General features: G+C 47.3%; 1 protein-coding gene across 1 annotated transcript in view; it reads right to left on the minus strand.

The window, feature by feature from the left end:
* Positions 1 to 17,028, minus strand: part of FAM135B (family with sequence similarity 135 member B) — a 177,864-nt gene that overhangs the window by 12,214 nt on the left and 148,622 nt on the right. Inside the window, exons 10-13 of the mRNA XM_026495372.3 lie at positions 16,477 to 16,550; positions 9,694 to 9,848; positions 2,614 to 4,600; positions 553 to 719 (exon numbers count right to left, since the gene is read on the minus strand). Coding sequence (XP_026351157.2) covers positions 553 to 719; positions 2,614 to 4,600; positions 9,694 to 9,848; positions 16,477 to 16,550 — 2,383 coding nt within the window. The remainder of the gene's footprint in view (positions 1 to 552; positions 720 to 2,613; positions 4,601 to 9,693; positions 9,849 to 16,476; positions 16,551 to 17,028) is intronic.

The following is a 17,028-nucleotide window of genomic DNA, read 5'->3' on the forward strand; positions in this document are numbered from 1 at the left end:
TATCTGATATACAAAAATTGCCCCATAAGTGAGGAATGAATAAAAATAAGCAACAAAACAGTTTGGGCCACTAGCCTGAGCCCGTCCCAAATCAATCCACACACTCATTCCACTCCATCTCTTCCCTTGTGCTTGTGGCTCATGGCTTCCGTTAGCCCATATATTCTAATTATTCATGCGTCCCTTGACATTTTCACTCCAATAATCCACCCCCCCATCCACCCACCCATTTGCTCCATTCTTTCATTTCTGCTTGTTAGTTTTATTAATTATTCCCTCCATTTCTTCATTCATTCCATTATTTATTTATTCCATTTATTCCTTCACTGCATTATTGCATTCATTTATGAATGCCATTTACTCGACAGATTTCTATGCCAGAGAGATCTCTTCCTTGGGACCATGGCCAGACCATTTCCCTAGACCCAGCACGCCGCCATCCCCTGGCTGCTAATAACACTGTTGAACAACTACCTGACTTAAATTCATTCATAAGTGTTATAAATTGTCTATAGTACAGAACTTTGAGGACGAAACCTTTTTGGGACTCACCGTCTAGGCCATGGACACAGACTACCAGGTGAATCCCATCTTCCAAATTTTCTTCCTCTTCCTCTGGTGGGAAATACGGTATATCAGAAGCTAGTACAGATAAGTCACTGTACAGAAATCCATCAATCTTCAGTTCTTTTTTAAATTTTTCTTTGGCCTGATAAAAACTGGAGAATACACTAATTAATCAGAAGCCACACCGCGCATGCTGCGTTGAGCAGGAGATGAGCTGAGCTGGTTGGGACGTGGGAGTGATGAACATCTAACAGGGAAGTACTGGCGAGCAGCAAAGGCAGAATACGAGGCCTCAGGAGATGCTGGCGAGGGAAGATTTTTCTCAACCTCCTGGTTGAGAAAAAGCAAAAGTTTTGTGTGGTTTAGGTTCTGCAGATTGCTATGTGCTTCCTGCGTGCAATCGGACTTCGAAGATGCCCATCAGCTCCAAAGATCCGTGCCATCCTAGAAAAGATCTCCCCAGAATGAAAGCTGCTTAGAGTGGCCCACAGGGCTACCAAGACTTGGCCTTCACCTGCTTCCTTCCAGAGAGAACACAGTTCTCAGGATTCCCCTACCAAGGAAGTTTGCTTACTTCTGTGCCTTGATGCATTCAGGTCTGTCTGAAATGCGCTTCCCACCGGGTTATCACAATCTTTGCCCGATTATCAGACAAGGTGGTGATTAAGAGCATGGACTCAGGAGTCTGACTGCTAATGTCAGAATCTCAGCTTTGACACTTACTAGCTGTGGGCCAACCACTTAACCTCTCTGCATGGGGTCCTCAATTGTAAAAGGGGAATACACCATTATCTAATTCATAAAGTTATTTTACGTGTTAAGTGACATAGTCTACGCAAAATGCTTAGAACAGTACTCAAAACTGATTAAATAGTAAAAAACATGATCTATTACCAGCTTTATCACCATCATCACCACCATCATCATCACCATCATCACCACCGTTACCATCCCCATCATCTCCATCACCACTGTGTCTCATATTTGCTCTGCAGTCACATCTAAAAGGTTTCCCCGGGGCCCCCGTCTCTATGTAGGCTCGCTACCCCCAGTCAGATCGGGTCCTCCTGATTCGGCTGTGCGCACACAGGAACCCTCCTGTTTACCCAACTACCCTTGTTCACTCCTCTCATCTTTCCGTCTCCCTATTAGGCTGTAAGGACCATAACAGCCAAGACATCACAGCCAGGCATTGGACAGTGCGTGTCTATTTATTAAACTGATGCCATGAGCTTACTAGGTACTTAATGTTCTTTATAAAGCGAGGGGTCCAAGGTTGGCCTGCCTGTGAATCTCTTTCGTGGGTGTCATTAATATGTAACTTCAGCATCTTGCAGAAGAGTAATGAAAGGATTCTGTAATACACTTAACCAAACATACAGTTTATAGATGAGGGAGCAATCTGAATACAAACCTAACACAAGGATGAAGGGATGGATTCCTGCATTGCAGACAGAATGACAGGGCGTAAGAACCACACTAAGGGACTGAGGAGGCAAATCTGATGAAGATTCCTTGCAAAGGCCCTTAAAGAACCGCCCTCTCAAAACAGGCAAAGACAGAGGTATAGCGACATTCATAACAGAGTTGTTGATCATAATACAAGCTCAAAGAAATCTCAAATGTCCCTCTCTAAAGGAGTTTGTTCATAAATCATGGTACACCTATACAATGGAATATGGTTTAAACTTCAAAATAATAATGCAAAAATAAATTAAAAAGTATAGAAACATTCCCAATATATTACGTTGAAAAAAACCTTAGTTTGTACAGAATTATCCTATTTTTGCAAAAGAAAAATAGAATAGAGATGCGTACAAAAAGACTGCAGAAGAACTTATGCAGTGGCTGCATTTGAGAGATGGGCTTGCTGATAGTTTTTACTTCTACTATTCTGTATCTCTGACTTGTAGGACATAAATGTAATAACTTTATCACAATCGGGAAATAACTCTTATCTCAATGTTGAAATAGTATGCATGACCCTGAGCAGTATGTGGGGAATCTAAGACCATGCTGGGGTGGGTAAGCCAGCGGTCAGCTTACCTGTACATCCTTTCACTGACTTCTTCCTCCAACTTGCTGGAATGGGTGGAGACAACTCCAAAGGAACCCAAGGGCTGATGAGTGATGGGCAATGGGGTCTGCTTAGCAGAGAATCCAGCCCGGGCAGGGGTCTCCTTGGGCACAGACGAGAAAGGGAGACACGTGGCAGTGCAAGACACAGACAGGTTGACAACCTCCACGGCTTTCAGACTGTCCAGAGTGAAGTTCTCCGCAGGGCTCAGGTGGGACGCCATGACGGAAGTGCCTGTCCTTGGCTCTTGGTTTCCTAAAACCTGGGAGTGAATGGAGTGAGTCACAGTGGAGCACACGGTGCCTGCTTCGCATCCAGCCTCCAGAGGAGCATGAGCTCCTTTGCTAAATGTTGCATCATCAATGATGCACGGTGAGCTTCTCTGCTCGCTCACTGAACCCAGCTCGCTGGCATCAGCAGCTGCCCTACAGCTCCATTCAGGCACCTTATGGTGGGCGATCGTCTCATCATCTGAGATGCTGCTGTCAGAAAGAGCATCTTTCCCCACATTCAAGTCTTCAGGCACGCCCTCTGGGGTCTCCATTAGTACTCTAGGACAAGATCCATGCCTAGGGTTTTCAAGTGCTATGATACGTGGTATTTTTAAATTAAGACCTTTGGTTTCAACACCCAGAGGGTTCTCAGTCCTGCCATCAAGACAAGGTCCTTGAGGATCAAACTGACTCTCTGTACCTTTGGGGATGTCTATGTAACCAGGGCCCTGCTGGCTGTCGGCACCCGAAACCACCTGCGTAAGGGAATGGTCTTCCCCAGCATCCTGGATTCTGGATCCCGGGGAGTCTAGGCTCTCCATGGGTACGGCTGGACTTTCAGCAAGACCTCCACCTTGCTGCATGGTGTCCGTGTCTTCAGCAGACTCCTCTGGGCTACTGATTTGGGGTGCAGACACAGACTTGGTCAACTTGGTGAGTGCCAACTCCCGTTCTTCCTCCTCAAAAGGCAATGAGCTAATGGAGGTGAGAGACGCCTGGATCCCACTCGGCAAACTCGTATTGCTCTCTGTGTGTCCACCCTCTAAGGAGTTCCTGTGCAGGGCATGTCTTCGAACCAGATGGTGCAAGACTTCCCGGTCACTGGGTAACTCCAGGGCCCTGCTTCGCGCCTCGGACCAGGCAACAGAGCTTGGCTCGCTCTCAATGCCTGAATCAGAGATGATGGAAGAAGATCTCTTGATGACCCCAGAGAGCACCGACACTTCCTCCTGCTCCTCGGTGTGAGGGTCCTTTGGGGAAGCCCTAACATCCAAGGGATCCCTCAAAGTCAAGTTCAGTGGATCGCAGGGCTCCGAGGGGATGAGCTTCAGACTTAGCAGCACTACCTTGCCCTCCTGGTCTGCAACCTTTCCTAGAGTACTTAAATCATGCAGCATTGTTTTCTCTGAAAGGATGGTATTTTGACGACCTCCACCTGCTTGGCCTGGCACAGCTCTGTCTAAGTCATAGTTATCCGGAGAGTGCCCACTCTCCTGCTGAGCACTAATGACCACTGTGGGTTCAGCACTGCAAGGCCTCTTATTGCTAGATTTCACATCAATGTAGGTGAGTGCCAGGGCCTGGCCATCCTCTGGAACTGGACTCCTTCGGGGCAGGTCCTCATCTGCCGATGGATGTGTTCCAACATCAGGCCTCTGGCCAGTCCAACATTCCTCTTCAGGCAAACCTGCTTTGTTCTGGGATTCACCAATTGTCAGGTACACCTGAGATTCGGAGCACATGTCTGCATGTTTTGGTGTGGTTATGTTGTCATCTGGCTCTCGACAGCTAATAACATCCTCATCAGAGTCCACTTGGGGTGGTTTCATGGTGGGCAATGCAAGGTCTTCCCTAAAAGGTGATTTTCTATTTACAATAGGGTTCTCTTCTCTGTCTTTTAGATCCATTATTGCAGGATTTGTCATTGGAACATCAAAATTAGGGTAAACGCTCAAATTGTGCCCTATGAAAAGAAGAAAGAAAAATGTATTGTACTTTAAGAACTTATGTCCACAAACTATCCAAAAGCCTGACTGTATAATAAATAAAAGAAGTGGCTGAACTTTGTTCCTGGTTCCTGGGGAACAACCTCTGAATTCATGGAATTTCCCAAGTGATGGAATGGTCTTTTGTTATTGGTGGTGGGCCTTGAAAGCTTGTACTACCCAGGTGACTCATGATGAGTCCTTTAATAGTTTATGCTAAGGCGATGACTCACGATGGGGGTTGGCCATGCCAGAAAGACCAACTGTTTGGTCGGGACTTTGAGCCACGTAGTACCAGTGTGAACTCTGTAGAGAGTTGTTCAATCATGTGGCCAATGATTCAACCAACCATGCCTAGATAATGAAACTCCAGTAAAACCTGTGGACCCTGGGGCTTGAGTAATCTTCCCTGGTGGGCAATACACATTGATTTGCCAGGATGACCAGTCCTGGGGGCATGGGAGCTTCATGTTTGGGACCCTTCCAGACCTTGCTCTACAGGTGTCTTCTTTTGGCTGGTCTTTATTTATATCCTTTATATTAAAATGGTAATAACAGGCATAGCACTTTCCTGAGTTCTGTGAATTGTTCCAGCAAATCATCAAACTGGAGGGGGTGGTAGGAACCCAAATTGGTAGCCAGTTGGTCGGGAGGGGAGGTGGCCTAGGAACCCCGAAGCTTGTGTCTGACATGAGGGCAGTCTTATCAGAGGCTGTGCCCTTAACCTGTTTGACCTAACACCAGGTAATTCATGTCAGAATCAACTTGCACTAATGCAAAACTGTCAAATATTATAATTCATGATTTGCCTTTTACTTATCAAAACAGTTTTAACAATTACTACTTATAAATACTAAAGCATTTCTCTATATCATGTATTGTATTTACACTGCAGAGCGAGCTTTGGAGCCAGGAGACCTTCTTTCCGGTCCTGACACCAGCAGCCACCAGCAATGAGGCCTTGGACAATGAAAGAACTTATAAGTTGGTTTTTTTCCCATTCAAGCTCACTTTCCTCAACTCTAGTGTGGGCAGATTCATAGCAAAACCAGCAGGCCTCATAGACACAGCTCACAGGACAGTCATGATATGAACTGTCACACGTGGGGAGGACGGATTCCTGCCTTCAGCAGAGAGACCCTCCAAGCTTGAGCTCTGTCACCAGGGCAATTATCCTGCATGGCATTCAGACCACAGAGGTTCCCAGGTCACTCTGCTCTTCCCGGCAGGATGGCGGGGTCAAAGCATGACCTTCTTTCTCTTATTTTTCTTCAGGGTAAACTATTCTCTCTCTCATCCTATGTCTCTGTCTGTTCTCTCTTTTCTTTTGTCTTCTCTTCTCTCTTCCTCCTGCTCCTGTCCCTCCTCCCTATCCCTTTCTCTTTCTTTCTCTCCCTTCTAATAAAGCATAAATGGAAGAAAACACCTGTCTCCCATGTCTGTCTGTACCACAGCTCTCTTAGAAAAGCCATCTGATACATTATTCAATTTCTACATACACCAGGCAAAGAAAGAGGGGACTGGGCTTTTATTTTATTTACAACTTTTAAATCCTTCAAATGGCTTTCATAGAAGTTAAAGGAATATAAGCACTATTGGAGGTTATGAAGTGAGCCACCGAGACACTTACAAACCACATCACCAGCTCACACCTTGGGGTGAAATTCACGACTGGGTCAAAGATTAGAACAAAGATCAGGAAAGAATGGGTCTCTTCCTTACGTGGATATGTTCTTTGGATCTTGAGAGACTGAGCAAATGTCCCTCCCTCTGGGGGAATTTTCCCATAGCCAACAGCAGGTTAGATGTTCTCTGAGCAAATTCCCAGTGTCCCCTCTACACACACATACTCTAACACCACCACCACCATACAACAATCCACCTGTGCTTTTCCCATCCCCAGTGGAGAGAAGAGTTGTGCTGTGTGAGTATCCCAGTGTGCCCACGGCTAATACCACAGCGGCCGCATAGGGAATTGTGTTTATAAAATGAATTGAGAATAGAACAGAAACACAGCAGAACAAAGACTTACTCTCACGAACTGTTTATATTGGTTGGAAAAAAACACAACATCAATGTTCTTTAATCCATGAATAATGCATTGGCAGAGCCTGGGCCCAAAGCCCTGCACTAGGCCACGGGTTAGGGAGAGGGGAAGTGGGGATCAGTTATAATAATGAACTAGTCTCTGTCTCTAAGGGATTTCCAAAATATTGGGAAGCATACAAAGTCCAGTACAGTTGGCTCTCCTACCTAAAGCATGTGGGCTGTATGCTGGGGAATATGGACTGGGTTCTTCAGAGATGGAGATAACAAGTCATATGAGGCCAAGAGAACAGCAAGGGCCAAGGCCCAGAAGCCTGGGGTGCACAGTCTGGCCAGGTATCAGTTAGATCCCGAGGAGATGGAGCAACGGTGAACCGGGGGTGTGAGGCTGGCATGGGGTTAGACAGGCAGAGGGAAGCCACAATATGGGTGGACCTGAACGCCCTGTATGAATGCGGAGTCTGGTCTTTATATTACAGGCAACAGGGGGATTGGCAGGTTCTTGGAACAAAAATGAAAGATGCCTCTGATTTATCATGGACAGCTTAAGACAGGACACAGAAAGCCCAGGGAGGAGGTAGACTGTCAAAATAGCAACGCTAGCTTCACTACCACAGCTACGGAAAAATGAGAGTAGCAGAAGATCTAATTCTGAGAGAATGGATTTAGTCCTAATGACTGGTATCAGCTGACATAAATTCATAACTTCCTTTGTGCTGTTCATTCCTACGTGTTCTGTGGATGGAACCATCCACTGCTCACAGGAGGTCTATGGAATATAAATTACAATTCCTTTTGCCCGATTTCATGGTCACTAACGGCTGGAGCAAAGATTCCAACTGAGGCAGTCGGGCCAACTGCTAAAGCTCTTCGGTAAAAGGTTCAATTGCCTTGGGACAGAGGAGTGAGGGGTACCTGGGAGGAGGGATCGCAGACAATACAGACAGAATTTGCAAGGGTCTGGCACACAATAGTTATCTAGCCGTGTAATGTAGCAGACCATGAATAAATATTACTATTTTAATATGGAAATGGGACTCTTTTCTTTCCCTTTCTTCACTACGCTAAAACAAGGGAATGCAAATCTGATGACCTCATTGCAAATTACATTAAGGTCACTAACTCCTGGGGGAAAAGGAAATAGTTCTTTATTTGCTGATGCTTTTGCTCTGGGATTAAAGAATCATCAGAGCACATTGTGAAGGAACAAAAAGGTCAAGAAAAGTTTTGAGTGGGGAAGTAGTCTTGGGAAAAGGGAAGGGATGGGTGAGAGGTCTGTAGAGAGAAGCCTTGGGGAGACAGCCAACCCTCTGAGAGCAACTGCCTTGAGGTCCTTCTGGGAAGATGGGATCCTTTGTGCAGGGGGCACAGACTCAGTCAAGTTCCCTGTCCCAAGCACCTTCCAGAAGCTGCAAAGAGATGCTGCTTCTGAAACACAAGCAGAGATGGACAAAACATGGCTTCGAGGACCCTGCAGGGGAAGATGGCCCCAGAAAGATGGCCACCAGCCATGTCTAAGTCCAGAGCACTGACTTGGAGGGCAGCAGAGTAGGGCCAGCTGGGAAGAACGTGAAAGCCCAAGGCTGACTTCCCAGCAGGTGTGGCAGAATGGATGGGCTGAGCAGATATGAAGATTTATAAAAAGTAAAGATATGCAATACGATTGTATGCACGAGTTGTACAACTGAAATTTGCATCCATTAGGGTGTCTATTCATATGGAAAGGAAAAAAGACGCACAAGGCAGCCTAGTAGTAACATCCTAGGGTCTGATCTCGGGTGCTTATTGTAAATTTCTTCCCCACCTGTTCAAGTGTTCTGTAGCTACAGTATATAACTATAATAAAGATGTCCACACGCATGCGCGCAGCCTCAGTGCAAAGTATTAAGCTTTTTTTGACCAGCTGGGTGGGCAGCCATCTCTGGTGCTCGTCCCTGTCGCTGTCATACTCAGTGTTGACACTAGATGTCAGGGCACAGCTGAGACTCCAGCAGCACTCCTCCATCACAAAGTTGTGCTGTCCTTGGAAGTCGCCTTGACTTTCAAAAGATCCTACAAATCTCTGCTGCGGAAATTCTGCAATTTCAGTGGCCCATGATTTAAATGATGGCCATCCCAGCATCACGGCTTGAAACGCCGCACAAAGAGACGGCAGGGCAGACTTGGGCCTTGGAGCTGGAGGGACCTGCTTTGAACGTTGGCTTTCATAAGCTGCGTGCTCTTTAATATGGACTTCTGCTCACTGTGCCTCAGTTTCTCTCTGTGAAATAGGGCTTATGAGGTGTTTTGTTTTGTTTTTAGTAAGGTTCAAAAGATAAAACACGTCACACTTCCCGCCGGCTCTTTTCTGGCTCTTTGATAGCTTCTGGGTTTCCATGAGCGGGGCTGTGGGAGGGACAGAGGACTAACGTGTACAGAATGCCCCGCGGGCACCAGGCTCTCTCCAGCTGACCACACTGTGCAGCCCAGCAAGACAGACCGCGATGTGAATACAAACACACAGATAGGCACAAGCGTGCTGTCTTTTCTCCCCACGCTAAGCTGCTCAGGCACGAATCCCATCACGGACGTAACGCACTTTCTCCAGTACCTTGCCTGGTGCGAGGCATGAAGTAAGTGCTCCACAGGAGTCCGAACGGGATGCCACCGAAGTTCAGTGAGAAATGACTTTGTATTCGAGTTGTGCATTAAGGTAAGAAAGGGTGACCATCCTCTGCTCATGGTAAGGGGAGAATCTGGTTCCCATTTCGTAGGTGAAAACACGGAGGCACTTGGTAGGACTTTACCCCAGAAGGAGTCAGGAAGGGGATCCCTACATTGCTGCCCTTCTGTTACGTTGATTTGTCGATTGCACTGACACAGGTCACCTCAAATAACTAGCTTAGCTGGAGGTTTTGCGTCTCCTCCGTGAGCTGCCAAATTACTTCCTTGATCTGGTTCCACTGCTGTTGGAACATAAGTAGGGCAACTGACCGGGACTCACCGATACGTCTCAGTCTTGAGTCTTTCTAGAACAAAGACCAACCTGTTGCAGGGCAGTCCACGTATCTGTCCTCAAAGATAACTGGCAAGGTGTTCCAGTCGCCATCGATGTCCAGGCACTCCGCGGGCAGCGGGGGCATGGTGGTGAGGTACTCCGAGTTTCGGATGTCCAGAGACAGCTGGCTGTGCGTCTGTATCCTGGGGACACACGCACTGGGTGAGTATCAGAGCGTTTTAAAGGTAAGAATCATTGCCCCATCCCCTGGTCCCAAGAAAACATACAGAAAACGTCCAGCAGGCTCTGACAATACACCATCTGTCTGTCCATCCTCTCTTCCTTTCTCCCAGCCACCTACCCAGCCCCACTAGTCTGGGCACTGAGCTTAGAGGTCGTGAGTCGTATGATCGGGGCATGTGTCATGTTCTATTTTAGTGGGATATTATGAATATCATCCCAGCGGAGCAGGAGCTGAGCTTCTAAATGGCTAGGAATCTTAAATTAGTACTTTGGAAGAACAACTTCAAGCTCTGTATCCTTTACTCTTGCTTTTCTAACCTCCTGTAGTACTTAGGGTCTGAATCTTAGGTTGTGGCATTTGTATTAAGAACCATCTCAGATTGCTACTTATTTTTCCTGTCTTATTGCTTACTCTGTGGACACCAGCAACCTGGATTTGCACATAGGTGCCCCTCGCTCAGGAGCCATGAGTTTTGGTTCCTTCATGTAGGATAAAAAACGCCCCGTATTCTTTGTCTGTGAACCAAACACCCTTCCACCAGCAGGAGTTAGATTTCAGAGTTTGAAATCATCGATACTCCTCATTCAAAAGATGGGATGGTAGGAAATGTTTATTCCCTTCTCAAGTCCTTGCAGAAAGGAGTGAGTTTGTTTCCTCCCACGAAGGAAGAGTATTAACATTCCATCATTCCCCATGCCCCCTCAGTCACTCTTACACCAGGGGAGGAGAGGGCCTTATCGGGCTGGTGATTCTGGGAGAAGAATTAACACACACATAGCCAGCTTCTGTCTGCCTGACTGTTGCTTTTTTCAGAGCAGCCTGACCTCTGGAAGCCCCCATGTCATCCTCAGCCATACAGAAAGGTCACCTGCTCCCACAGAACAGCTCATAGCGGCAGAACTCCACACAAGCCCAGGGAACATTCTCTCATTCTCCACTCCCGGGAACAAATATACTGAATGTATATGCATATAGGATATTTTATACTTGTATTTTTAATACACATAGGAAATATGAATTTTTATTTCTTTCTTATTTCTCAATTGGATTTTAACCTATGATCAAAAAGGAAAAGCAATGTGGGGCATCTGGGTGGCTCAGTCAGTTAAGTGTCCAACTCTTAGTTTTGGCTCAGATCATAATCTCAGGTGCGGAGGGCTAGCTGCAAGCTGGGCTCTGTGGTCAGTGAGGAGTCTGCTTGGGATTCTCTCTCCCTCTCCCCCTCCCCCTTACCTTCCCCCCTCCCTGTCTCTAAAAAAAAAAAAAAAAAAAGGATAAGCAATGCATTTCTTCTCTTCCTCAAAGGCATGAAGCCTGCAGCAACTTCCTAATATTGTGAACTTTTCTCTGAATATTTAAGTGGAATTTTATTGCAATCAATCCTGCACTTTTTAGTTATCATCTGAACCCAGAACTTCTGGTCCAGTTTTTAGTTTATTAAAAAAGTACCCTGATCGGACACATGTGCGGAGGACCGAGTCCCCAGACAAGGGCGTATATCTCCAGGATGGAAACCTGATTCTGGACCTACAGAGCTCACAGCCATGAATGAATCAGGTGACTAATCAAGTGGCCATCACACAGCAGGAGAGGTCCTGGAGAGGTGGGTCTGCGTTACCTTATGCAGGCAATTTCCTCCTGCCGGAAGGTGGCTTTTTGACTTTGTAACTTTGGGAATGTGACCGAGTACTTTAAACACATGTGAGCATGTGTTTAAACAAATGACTAAAAGTTCTACAGCACACGCACAATTCTGTCACCTCGCACCTAGGATGGCTATTCTTAACACCAACAAAAAAGCAAGCGCTGGAGAGGATGTGGGGACGCTGGAGGCCCCGGACCCTGTTGGTGAGGACGTGAAACGTCACAGCTGCTGCGGCAAACAGTATGGAATTTCTTCAGAAAATTAAAAATAGAAGCGCCATATGATCTGGCAATCCTGCTTCTGGGTACTTATCCCAAAGCATGGAAATCAGGGTCCCCAAGAGTTCCGTGCACTCCCACGGGCAAAGCAGCACTAGTCACAGCAGCCCGGCTATGGACGAGCTGAGTGCCCGTGCACGGAAAAAGGATAAAGAAAACGCAGGACGATGGCATATTATTCAGCCTTAAAAAAGCAGGAAACCTTGTCCTATGTGACAACGTGGACAAGCCTTGGGGACACTGTGCAAGTGAAAGAAGTCAGCCTCACGAGGACAAATGCTGTGTGATTCCACTTACAGGAGGAATTGAAAATAGTCAGATTCAGAGTCAAAGAAATAAAGGAGTGGTGGCCAGGAGCTGGGTGGGAAATGGGGAGATGCTAGTCAACGGGCATGAAGTTCCAAGGGAGGAAGACAAGTTCGAGAGACCTGCTCTCTGCCGCATCCGGGGCCCAGTTCATCACCTGCGTCTCCCTGACTCCAGGAGTATAGCCAACAGCACACAGATGCTTTATTTTGGATGCTGAGGAATCCACATTCAGCTCCTTAGGACAACGGCTCTCCACTCTATAGTGGAGCCATAGCAAAGACGCTAGGAGTGTGCGATCTGGATTCCAGCAGATCTGTGTGTGTATCACATGCTTGCTGTGTGGTCTAAGACAAGTTAACTAACCTCTCTGAGCCCAGGTGTTCCCAGTTTCTTCTTCGGTGAAGTAAGGATACAGACAGTTCCTAGCTCATAGTGTTAGCGCGGGCATTCAATGAGCTAACGCAGGGAGAGCACTTAGCTGGGCTTCTTACCCGAGGCATCTCATAGACAAAGCACCAGGAAGGGAGAGAGCCTCTTGTGTTCAACACTATAGACACAGCATCTTGTAAATGAATGAGTTCGTAAAATTAGCATTATAGTTATTACTACAGAAAAACCTAGAAGGCAGAGTGATCAATCAGTTGTCCTTGTTATAGGGGTTAAATCCCCAGGACGGGTCTTCCTTCCCATCAACACTTCTGCATTCATTCATTCATTCATTCATTCATTCATTCATTCAAGAAGCTCTCAACTGAGCCCCTCCTCACTGTGTAAAAAGCACAGGCCAGGGGCGCCTGGGTGGCACAGCGGTTAAGCGCCTGCCTTCGGCTCAGGGCGTGATCCCGGCGTTCTGGGATCGAGCCCCACATCAGGCTCCTCTGCTATGAGCCTGCTTCTTCCTCTCCCACTCCGCCTGCTTGTGTTCCCTCTCTCGCTGGCTGTCTCTATCTCTGTCGGATAAATAAATAAAAAATCTTTAAAAAAAAAAAAAAAAAAAAAAAAAAAAGCACAGGCCAGACACCGGTAAAGCAGGAGAGAGAAACAATAAAACACATGCTTGCTACGAGCCCGTTCTAAACCATTTTCAAACACTGCAACATTGCACTTTCAAACACTGCAACCCATGGCAAGAAGCAGTCTCCATTTCACAGGGTGACCCAGTATAATCGCACGCTCCTGGAAACACGCACTGAAGCAAAAGTTTCAGAAATACGTCTTACTGGTACTCCCTACTCCATCTTGGCCTATCCTATCCTATTTCAGGTAAAAGTGCTGTCCCAAACCCACAATGTGGATGTCACAGCATACTAAATGACTGTCCCCCTCAGTTTGAGAAACAATGTAGTTTGAGCTTGGACAAGATGGGGCTTGAACTGGATGGGTCCTGACAGATGAGTGTCACCAGGGCCACTTTATCTGTCCACTTGTCCATGCTGACTTGGGGGGATGGTCCTGTCTCCTATGCACACCCGCCCTCTCCAGCTCGGACCTCCCAGGAGGGTACACCCATGCGGGCCCACGCTTGCCGGCCCGGCCTCATATCTGCCCGCTGCCTCAATCTGAGATGAAACTCTGTTCATAGCACTCTGTACCTTTCCTCCAGTAACTTTCTCAATCTGGCATAAAATGCCCCTTTCGGTTCCATACCTCTTATCCTCAATGACCTAATAAAAAGTTTACTTCTTCCTGAATAATATTGCTTCTAGCCTTGTATAGGCCTTAACTCACAGGTTAATAGTGTGAGTAGTACTAGTGACTAGTACTCCGTTCCTCTACAACTGCTCTATGAGACAGATACTCTGGTCTCCTGGGTGTTTGCAGGGCTCGGTCCGTACCTCTGGCCCAATGTCGTCTTCTCAGGGACCCTTCGGGGGCAACTCAAAGGAAAAGCACCCTCCGTTCTCGCCACACTGATAGCTTTCTCACTGGCACTTACTGCGCTTGCATACTGTATTCATTCATATGCTTTCCGCCATTAAAATACAAGCCCCATGAGAGGGGGGATTTGTCTGTTTTGGTCACTGCTGACTATTCAATGCCCACAAGAGTGCCAGGCCCATAGTCCGCACAAAGTGGATATCTGTTGAAGGATGGACTCTCCTTTTTACCTCTAAGCAGAAACCTAAGAGAGGCTCAGTAACTGGTCTGGTGTCACAAATCTTATAAGTTCCAGGACCAAGATTTCAAACCATGTATGTAAGTTTGAGATAAGGTCTGTCCCCCATACTATTTGCCAGCCTTTAAGAAAGGCCTTAATCGTAATTATTGTGGTACGAAGTCTGAATTCTTTGTCCTGGTCCATAAGGTCCCACGTGGGCTGGTCCCTACCCACCTCGCTGGTCCTGCCTCCCTCCCCTCTCGTTCCTGCTCGCTCCATTCTCCAGCTACACCTGCCTACCTGCTACTCCTCATGCTCCCTGTTCCCTTATAGGAGCCTTGACACCAGCTTTTCCCTCTGACTGGTCTTCTTTCATATCAAGGTCTGGCTGGATCTAACCCCAGGCTCTACCCAAATATCCCATCCTCAGGAAGACTGTCTCCCAGCACTGTGGCTAAAGCAGTCCTTCTTCCACACCCAGTGTTGAGTTGGAGGCAGTCCCACCGGCTTGCACAAGCCAACTGTGAGCATCTCTCCCCGGCCCCGTGTCCAGAGATCACATCCTGGCAGCAGGAAAGCGACCACTGGGGGAGGCTTCACACAATGGAAATCAGCAAACTCTACAGACCCGAGATGTTGTTTCCGTTTTCCCGAGAGCTCGTCCTTCAACATTTATGAGGACACTGGCCATCTCCCTTCTCATCATGTCCTGTGTCCTCACCTTGATTGGGTTTTCTTTACTTGTCACTACCTGAGATAATTCAATTTACGTCATGCCTGTTTCTGCCCTAGAACGAGAGCCCCGCAAGGACAGCATCTTTAATTTGTTCCCCGCGGTGTCGCAGTGTCTACGCACACCATCGACAACGTGTAACGTCTGAGTCATCACCTCACATTTTGTGAACAGCGTCTGTGGCTCGGACGGTGTGTTCCGTGGGCACGGATGTCTCATTGGGTCCTCACAGCTCTTACCCTGCCCATTTTAGGGAAACTAAGACTAGGGGAGGATAAGAAAAACAAAACAGCAACCGAACAGCACTTTCTCAAGGACCTGCTGAAGGCCAATGGAGGAGTAGGGTTTTGAACCCAGGTCGGCCAAGTACCATATCCTCTGTACTCGGGTGGTCAGCATCTCCACGAAACTTCTCTAGAAGAGGAGCTGCCTACATGTCTGTCCCTCCACACGTGCCCATGCTCCTGGGGGGCACAGCATGCCCGGCAACCGAGGGTTCGCCTGTTGTGGGGACGCAGGAAGGTTCCTGCAACAGTCCTGGTTTATAGCATCTTGCTCAGCGGCCCTCACAGTTCTGCTCACGTTTGTCACCCTAACGCTTCTGATTTTAGTCGCTGGGCGGAAGGAATGAAGAAGTGAGTGAGTGAAGGACTACTTGGTTCCAGACAAGCTATTTTCACCATAGATGTCCTTCCACCCCTCACTGTCAGATTCCACGAGGCAAACTGTAAATGCAGCCTCGTTTTCCAACCGGGCGAAGTGTGGAGAGAAGGGAGAGGTTATAAAGCAGAGGGCGGAAAGGTCTTCAGGTCTGTCTTGCGTGACAGATGAGCCTGAAATGTTTGTCCTGCTGGACTTACTGGACATTACTCCATCCACATGTGTTCTCTGAGGTGAGTGTATCATTCAGAACCAAAAAGGACCCCTTGAACTTGGGTAGCAAAGGCCACCCTGTCTTGGAGGGACCCATCGGTTCCTGCCCACCGGGGAGATCTACGAGAGAATGACCTCATTTTTTGTTAACCCTCTGACTTTTTTAGTATGTTTCCGTTTTTTCTTTAATTTTGGAGGAAGGCAGACTTAGAAATTCATCAGTCCGCCTAATTAGGTAGTTCCGTCTTCATTCTTATGCTAAATGTGTTTCGAAACTACTGCAAAGTCTCCAGCGAGTTCTGTGTTTTTTCTGACATAGCTTGTGGCCACACCACCTGCTTCTAATTCATTTCACAAAGAAGACTCAGCGCAGATGTCTTCAGGGACCTAGGAAGTCTTGATTCTGTCTATAGAACCATAACATTCAACAAAAGAAAACTTTGGCTATTGACCTTCTCTGCCACCTGCCAGCTCCCGCCTCGGCAATTTGTCTGACTCTCTTGCCTGCAGAGAAAATGCAGCTCGAGTGTGCAGAGGTGGGCACATTTCTCTCCTTCACAGTCAGAGACGGAGAGAGGAAGGGCCTTTGAACGAGAATGTCTTGGGTGGCCACTTTGACAGTGTGACGTGGGCATGCGATTGGTTACTTACAGATTCTCTTGAAAGGTCAGGACTGCGAGCTTTTGGTGCTCCATATAAAAGAAGGCCTCAGAAAAGCGCCGGACCTGAGGAATAAGATCGCGCAAACAGTTTAATTCACGGGGTGGGCATTACCTTGATTTTCCAAGGGGAACCTGACAAAGGCGAGCTGAGGGTCTGAAACCAGTACTTCCACAGGGGCCCTCTCTTAGCCCCAAGCTGCTTTATGGACACAGCTTAATGCATATTCATGAACCTGTTCTTACACTGCTTTCTACAATTTGGTTACGTAGGTCTTATTTCTTCTACTAGAAGACACTTGAAAACCTTGACCGTAGGTAAATGCAGAGGAAACAGAATTTGCAAAGCCAGGCACGGACATGCATACACCAAGCCCTTTGCAGACCCAGATGTTAGGTCTTCTCCCTGTAAATGAGGAGCCCGACATCTTCTCTCCGCGTTAGGACCTGTCCATAGGCACCCACGCTGGTGGCAGATAAATACACCAAGAACAGTGTCGCACATTTGAAAACACCTCTCCAACACACTTGCAGAGCACTTGGG

Source organism: Ursus arctos, unplaced genomic scaffold (genome assembly GCF_023065955.2).
Source record: "Ursus arctos isolate Adak ecotype North America unplaced genomic scaffold, UrsArc2.0 scaffold_6, whole genome shotgun sequence".
Taxonomy (NCBI): Eukaryota; Metazoa; Chordata; class Mammalia; order Carnivora; family Ursidae; genus Ursus; species Ursus arctos.